Source organism: Symphodus melops, assembly GCF_947650265.1.
Source record: "Symphodus melops genome assembly, chromosome: 13".
Classification (NCBI taxonomy): Eukaryota; Metazoa; Chordata; class Actinopteri; order Labriformes; family Labridae; genus Symphodus; species Symphodus melops.
The window spans coordinates 24,675,817-24,683,872 of record NC_136703.1 but is presented as its reverse complement, the minus strand read 5'-3'; the positions used below and the strand labels follow the sequence as shown (position 1 = coordinate 24,683,872).

General features: G+C 41.8%; 1 protein-coding gene across 1 annotated transcript; it reads left to right on the top strand.

Annotated features, from left to right (window-relative positions):
• Positions 1–1,298: 1,298 nt before the first annotated feature.
• Positions 1,299–7,723, top strand: tspan31 (tetraspanin 31). Its single transcript, XM_079359318.1, has 6 exons — positions 1,299–1,532; positions 4,802–4,969; positions 5,286–5,366; positions 5,468–5,614; positions 6,099–6,209; positions 6,990–7,723. The coding sequence occupies exons 1-6, from the start codon at positions 1,470–1,472 to the stop codon at positions 7,062–7,064; spliced, it is 645 nt and encodes a 214-aa protein (XP_079215444.1). The 5' UTR covers positions 1,299–1,469; the 3' UTR covers positions 7,065–7,723.
• The last annotated feature ends 333 nt before the right edge of the window (positions 7,724–8,056 follow it).

Below are 8,056 nucleotides of genomic sequence, written 5' to 3'. Positions count from 1 at the left end.
TTCGTCTTTTCTTTGGTTCCTATGTAGAAACGGTTCAGCTCGTTCTCCCACAATAAGTAGAAGTATCTGAAAACACAGTCTGTGTTAAATCTTATGAAGGCTTTCCAGGAAGTTTTAATGTGCTTACAACGCCAAAAAAAAGGCGATAAACTGTCTCTGGATGGTCCTCACAAAAAAACAAAACAGTTTGCGTTTATTTCTCTTTTTGATTATCCACCATAATGGAGACGAGCAGGGTAATATTCATGAATTATTCTCATGGATATATGTCCTTTCTCTTATGTGTTATGAGGAAACACCCAGCCTGTCTTCCAGCTGATTTAAACTGAGTTATATATAGTGATGTAAGTCTGTTTTGAGTCAGATTCGTAGTTGAATAAATTGCTGCTATTGTGAAACATCCTGACTCGTTTCTCTCTTTTTCATGCAGTGTCACACACGGCTCTTTGGCGTGTCATCAGGTCCATTGAGTAATACTTGTGTGACAAACATCCTGTCAGCAGTGAGCACACAGTACCTGATCGTCAACACTCACAGACAGGAGAGTTTCCACATTGTGGTTGTCAGTGTTTCCATGTCCAATATGGGAACACAAAATAATGAAAGTAATGATGTGTACTTCATATGAAATTTACTGTAAAGTATCATAAAGCTTACAATAACTTTAAAGAGGAAGAAAAGTACAACACAAGACACACAAACTATACATATGTCCAACTATTTGCTTATTTTATCTTTTAGTCCATGTTGTGTTACATTTCTATTTTGTATAGTTCATTATCATTAATTAATCATTATCATCATTAACGCTGAACACTGTATGTGTTTTTTATCTTATCTGATCTGTCTTTCCACAAGTGAAAGCGTACGAAGTGTTTATGCCAAGTATTATTTAATTCTATTGAATTTTTTCTTCCTTTATTTAATTCATGTAAACTTGTTCATGGCTGGTTTTTTTTTTTTTTTTTTTTTTTTACTTTTTTGCTATTGATGCTGTTAATATTTCCTGGGTTTTTTTTTTTGGGGGGGGGAGCTGCTGTTACAACCAAATTTCTACCATTGGTTGATCAATAAAGTGTATACTTACTTTGTTGTTTTTTGGGTATGTTCTGACTCCTTTTATATTTGTGAATAAAATATTTCCTAAACAAGATAAATAAGTTTAATGTAAATAATGTTTCGCTCTTAGTCCCACTCTTGTGATATATCCTTTATTTTCCTTTCATTGAACAGTAACAGACTGTGGCTTTTTGTGCCAGAGATCCCAGGCTGATAGGTGACGTCAGGTTGACGCACACTGACGCGATCCATGACCGTGACGTCATCACATACGCCCTCGTCGCTGAGCGAAAACAGTTGTGTGTCCTCCGACGCTCGCGCTCCGGAGAGCAAGACGACAAAACCGGAATCAAATTAAAAAATATCCAGATCCGTTTTGGTTCAGATAAATCAGCCGAGGTGGTTCGAATATGGTCTGTGGCGGCTTCACCTGCTCCAAAAATGCTCTCTGTGCCCTGAATGTGGTTTACATGGTGAGTTAAAAAACCCGAAAGGATCATCATGCTAATGCTAACTAGCCTCAGAATGAACTCATGTAGTGCAGCGAGCTAACAATGCTAAAGGTGCTAACGCGTTTTGTCTTGTGCTCTTCACGCTTCTGTTTCCACCTCACAGATGAATAATGGTATGAACTGTTTGCGAACTTGTCTGATAGAGAATTAGACAAAACGTAGAGTACGTTTGTATGCAAACTAGTAAATGTAGGAAGTAGTGTCTTGGCTTTGTAGCTGACCGCAGCTAGCGGTATTAGCCATTAGCTCTATGTAAGCTAAATGTACCGTTACCTTTTTTGGAGGCCAGCTGACCTAAAAACTGTGTGAACCATCTCCTAAACCCTTCCCTCGTCTATCACCTGGGCTTGTCAAGAATAGACAGAATGATCTTCGAGCCCGTGTCCTCAATCTGTGTGAGTCATTTCAAATGTTAAAGTCCTCTTGTTTAGCCCTAAGCTAAACCGTGATGAAAAAACCCCCCTATATCTTTGAGCAGAAATCAAATAAACAAAACCCAGAAGAGCCTGTAGATCAAAATGTAACGTCTCAAATATTATGAAGACTGCCTGAGGTCACATTTAAGTTCTGCAGTTTGTGTTGCTGAAATATTATAACCCTCGAACGATGCTCCTTTTGTTTATTAAGTGACACATACATGTAAAAATGAATCCAAGCACTAAGAGCATCAAAAATAAATGTATATAACTTCGTGTTGACCCAGACTGAATCTCATTATCACAGGTTTACTTAATATTATCAAGATGCAGAGGTGTTTCTTTGTTTTTAGTAGAATCAGCTTTCTGTCAGGAGTTTGACCCTGGTTTTAATCAGCTCTGACATTACATAATTCATCCAGATTACAGCAAGCTCTCCAAAGGTAACAACAACATTCAATTACCTAACCATTGAGATGAGTAATATAGACCCTCAACTCATTTAACTATTTTTAAGAGGTCAGAGTTGTTGTTACCAAAAACTCACCGAACAATCAGCATCCGAGTCATGTGTTATGTTTTGTGAGCCAATAAAATAACTCAGCCTTAATCTGAAATCATTGAAAGTAGGGCTGGGTCAGAACCTCTAATCGACGTAATCCTGCCCATGTCGATTATGTTGATTATTTTAAGGGCAGGGTCATGTGACGTCCAATCAGCGACATGGAAGCAGCGTCCATCGTTTGGTCTTAAGGGAAGACGACGCCGAACTATAAGAAGCTAAATGTAAAACCAGCGGAAAAATTGTTTACATGAAATGCACGTTATTTACTTTCTACGTTTTTTGAGAAGCTAATTTCTACTTTAAAACTAAATGAGTCTTTTTCAGTTCAACTTTGATTTTCAGTTTGAAATATTCAATAAATAACGACAGAATAGTTCTTTAGATGTGATCACTCTCTCATTAGAAACAAGATCTCAGCTTCAATAGTTAAGTATATTTACAGTAGAGACTGTCAGTGAAGTATGAGGGCAAAAAACAAACGCAGAATTGTTCATTCGTCGTAATCGTGGTCGATTATTCGATTCATCGTGTTGTTGATTTGAGGTCATCTAGTTAGATTTTATCGTGGATGGTGGTGTTGTACTAAATGTGTTGTTTCTCATGTATGTTGATGTCGGGGACCAAATATCCGATGGTGTCCCTCACAGTGTTAAACTTTCCAGTATAACACGGCTCAGACTTCTAACTTAAGACTCCGTCATATTTTTCTAGAAGCACAATTTATTGACAATCGAGCAGGAAAGAAATTCGAGAGGCTCCTGAAGCTTTTGAATGTTTTTATCACAAGATTATTACATCATCTGGGGCTCTGTGAATATCTTACTGTGCGCTGCATTTCTTTTTATGAAGACGTTTGTGACACTAACACCCCCCCACCCCCCCGCTCCTAAAAAATAAAGAACATTTCTGGCGTTGTAACGTCTTTGCTTTCTGTGATATATTGTAAAATATCAGATCAGTATTTAATCATACGAAAATGATTTCATTATTTTATACCTGTGTTTTTATCTTAGGCTGACTGATATAAAAAACAGACGTCATGTGCAATAACGAAGTGACAGTTAAGGAGATTAAATGCAAAAATCTAATAATATTAAAGATTCCTTTCTTTAGCCGTAGCTGTTTGAATGTGTTTCTCCTGAATCCAAAGAGTTATTGTTTGTGATCACTTAATTGGCACCAATTAATCTGATGGCATTAACATGGAGTGAGAGCGGAGCTGTAATACTTCAGCCTCCATTCGAATGAAGAAAAAAAAACATAAACCGCTGCTTGGCTTTGTTTACATAAAAGGATTTCTTTTTATTAAATGTGATAAATTCAGATGGGTTTTTTGCGATAACTTTAATGCGTGACCCGAGCTGTCCTACTTCTCTGCGGAAACATAACACACTTTCATACCGACACTCGTGACAGTGAATGCCTCCGTTTGTCCGTCATATTCACGTTCCTTGAATGTTTTTAGAGGCATTGGCACAAGGTTGGAGTTAGTCATGATTTAATTACCGCTGTGTCAAAAAGCTTCTGCATTAAACTTGTTTTGCTGCGACTCGCTCACCTGCTGACATGCTGAACATTATTCGGTGTGAAAGGTGTGCGTGTTGTGAAAGACGGGAGGAAACTTTACGATAGTATTCTTAGCCTGCTGTTGCACGCTGAGAGCTCGCAGGCCTTCCGTGTCCTCACTGCTGAAAGAAAAGCACATGAGACACGACCTATCTAATCAACAACCTTGGAACATGTACACATGCAGCAGATCATGTTGGCGGCTGAGTCACCGTAGCTGTCATGGTTATGACTCGGTCGCTGCTGTGGGGAATCAGGACATTCTGTACACACACGAGTGCTGCAAGGACGAAAAGTCCCATCACATCCCGACGATTCTCCCCGGGTCATAAGAGGCAGCAGGTGTCTACCGTGTCCAGATAAAATCCACTGATGTTACAAAGCCCGATCAGTGTTGAGGACACTGACAAACAGCAGAGGGAGTTAGAGTTAACATATAAGTCTGAGATCAGTGTTTTCGATTTGGTTTCAGAGTGTCATGAACAGTAAAAGCTCTGTGTGGAGACAGTCTCATGATCCGGAGTCATGTGAAGAAATGAAACCCTGACTTCAGGTCAAACTGTTTCCTGCTTTGTCACCGCTGCGTCACGCTTGCTTTCTATTTGACTAACTTGAGCGCTAACAAGTTGAAATAGGACACCTGGTGTGTGTTTGTTGACTTCCTTCCCCTCCGCTCCCCTCAGCTGGTCGGGCTGCTGCTCATAGGCGTAGCAGCATGGGGGAAGGGGTTCGGCTTGGTGTCGAGCATCCACATCATCGGCGGGGTCATCGCGGTGGGCGTCTTCCTGCTGCTCATCGCCATCGTGGGACTCATCGGAGCGATGCACCACCACCAAGTCATGCTGTTCTTCGTATCCTTTCACAGTTTCATAAATCATTACCAGCTCAGGATGCACGATGTGGATATTATTTTTTTTTTTTTTAGCCTTTCTTACAGTGCTGATAACGAGAAGATTTCACATTTTAAGATTTTTAAAATAAGTTCATCACCAGAGGTAGAGAGAGGCTGCAATCATGTCGTCTTCACTTGTAACATTTAACGTTGATTTTCCTCCTTCGTCCTTTGAACGACATAAAACAATGACGTGAGAGCATGTTCACTTGGTCGAAGGGCTCCCTTGCTTCCTTCCTCTTAGTTTGATGTTTCCTTGACCTCCTCGCTCCCAGTACATGGTCATCCTCTTCATCGTTTTCCTGTTCCAGTTCGGCGTTTCCTGTTCCTGCTTGGCGATGAACCGTGGGCAGCAGGTGAGAAAAAGACTCGTTTATCTGCGCCGGCATGAATGACGTGTGTCGGCTTTTTCACAGAGTGAATCTCACTCTTTAATTTGTCTTCGTCGATCCTTCAGGAGACGCTCCTGAACTCCGCGTGGGGAATTTTGGATAACAAGACAAAGACAGACCTGGAGCATCAGCTGAACTGCTGCGGCCTGCTCAACGGCACCGCCCCCGACACCCGGAAAGCGTTTGAAAGTGACGTGCAAAACTGCACCGCTGTAAGTCCTCACATCAAACCATTTATTGTCGCTGTGTTGCCATGTGTGTTTCTTAAAAGCGGCGATGGCTTAGTGGTTACGTCGCACGCTCCACGTACAGAGAGGCTAGAGACCTCATGTGACCCGTCCTCCCATCACTTCCTGTCTCTCTAAGAAACGCTAAAAGGCCCCCAAAAGAAGAAGCTGACCTGCTCGAGCAGAAATAGTTTTCTCTTCCTGTTTCCTTCTTTTGTAACCGCTCACTGGCTTCATAGATGAATATCGAAGTATCACACTGAACTCCCAGTTACACAATCTCGCCCTCTGAATAAAAGTCCCAGAAGCTTTATAAGAGTTAGAAATAGGTCACTTTCTCCAGGTCTCAGAATAGATTTTGGCATACAGTACTGTTTTTATTTTTTTATTTATTTTTTTGGTCCCTGACAAACTGTTGACTCATCCTGCGTGAAGACTTGAGGCTTCTTTTTGTCTCTTTCACTTTCAGTCGTGCAAACAGAACAATTCTTGCTACACCTGCGGACTGAAGATGTTGGATCATGCAACCGAGGCGCTGAAGATCCTCGGGGGCGTCGGCCTCTTCTTCAGCTTCACAGAAGTGAGTGCTCGCTCTCTCCGCCTGCAGCCGCTCACACTTCACTCTCATTCAATCCATTTTCAAACGGCCCTGAACGCCTCGTCAATTCTTCACCTTCCAGTTCTAATGATTGATTTTATTTTTTTTTATTGCTCTGTTATTTGTGGATTTGATCGCTTATGTCCCAAATCACATCATTTATAGCAGCGTCTCATGAACGCATTCACAAACTGTTAGAAGAAGAGAAGGAGATTTATTTAAAATAAATAAATAATAATAATAATTCAGGGAAAGGTTGGCAGGGGCGAACATTGATTGTGAGGCAACAGGGAGGATAGGATGAAAAAAATAAATATAACTATTAAATATAATTTAGGAGATTGGGAATCAAAGGTGTCGAGTCCAACGTGGAACCTGGTGAGGTCTTAAAGGGGCGCTGGTTAGACTCATGTATGGAGGCTACAGTCCTCCAGGTGGGTGACCCGGGTTCAAGGCAGACCTGTGGCTCTTCTCCACCATGCCATTATCCTCTCTCTCTCTCTCTCTCTCTCTCTCTCTCTCTCTCTCTCTCTCTCTCTCTCTCTCTCATATATATATATGTATATATATCCTATCAAATAACAACAAAAAGACCCAACATTAAATCAGTGCGCCTGTGTGTATTTGCTCTACTGGAAGTCTGCAGATTCAAAACAAAAATTGTGCCACTGAGTGAAGCGACCCAGACGGGGATCCAGACATTCTGATGAATTTTGTCGTGTCGATCATCATGTGATTTTGTGTCGTTGTTGCTTTAAACAGATCCTCGGGGTGTGGCTGGCTGTGCGCTACAGGAACCAGAAGGATCCACGCGCAAACCCAAGTGCTTTCCTATAGTGTGTGTGTGTGTCTCCGTGTGTGTCTCACACATGCAGCGCAGCGGCGTAGAAGCAGTTTTCAAACACACTGGTACACACAAAATCACGCACATCGATGAGGCATACAAACACAGCCGACACGACCACACCGAATGGACGAGCGCACGCAGCCCAATAACACACACACACACACACACACACACACGTTCACCTGAGACTTGAGAAGCTACATCCACCTGTCCAGAAAGGTTTGCCAGAGCTGACGCTGGAGGACTGGATACTTATGTATGAAAGGAAGACGTGCGGTATGTTGACCCAGCCTTGATTTGAGTACCAGGTTTCCTGCTCGTTCCCGACTATGTAACAAGCGATGAGACGTGTCTGCATGTGTCCTGCAAACAGCCTCTTTGTTGATTTCCATTCCACACGCCAACTTAATGACTGTGCCCGACTAAATACCATGTATGCACCTTGAAATGTTCCTCTCGTCTCTAATGTAGTGCCACAAATATACTCCTCTGGTCAGTGCTATCGGTGATGTGTAGAACCGCGTACCCAAACATGTCCAGTTTGAGTCAGCTGAGCGGGAAATAAAAACTAGACGCGTGGTGTAAAGTAGTTTTTAAACTGTATGTAAATGGGTTTTTTTTCCCCACACGCTGTCGAAAAAAAAAGAAAGGAAAAGAAGACGGCAGGGTTAAACCGGATAAGGACGCGAGGAAAATAGATTTTAGGTGACGTTGTTGCTTGTCGTTCGGGTTCAAATATTTATGAACTGTATCTGAGCCAACTAACTTTGTGACGGTCTGAGATGTTAGGATGCCAGTGGACTGCAGCCTTGATGTTGTACATAATCTTTTGGAGGTCATTCTCTCCGCCTCTCGCTGGGAGGTTTTTGCCTGCACAATAATCCACCCTTCTGTATTTACTATGTTCCTTTGTGTCGCACAGTGATGTTGCTTAGAGTAGGATCTGGCTGTAGGAACGTGGAGTCGGGTACGTTATCATTAC

Coding starts and splice junctions, on each gene's coding strand:
- tspan31 (XM_079359318.1), top strand. CDS start 1,470: ATGGTCTGTGGCGGCTTCACCTGCTCCAAAAATGCTCTCTGTGCCCTG. Junction 1,533..4,801: donor CCCTGAATGTGGTTTACATG/GTGAGTTAAAAA, acceptor CGCTCCCCTCAG/CTGGTCGGGCTGCTGCTCAT. Junction 4,970..5,285: donor ACCAAGTCATGCTGTTCTTC/GTATCCTTTCAC, acceptor CCTCGCTCCCAG/TACATGGTCATCCTCTTCAT.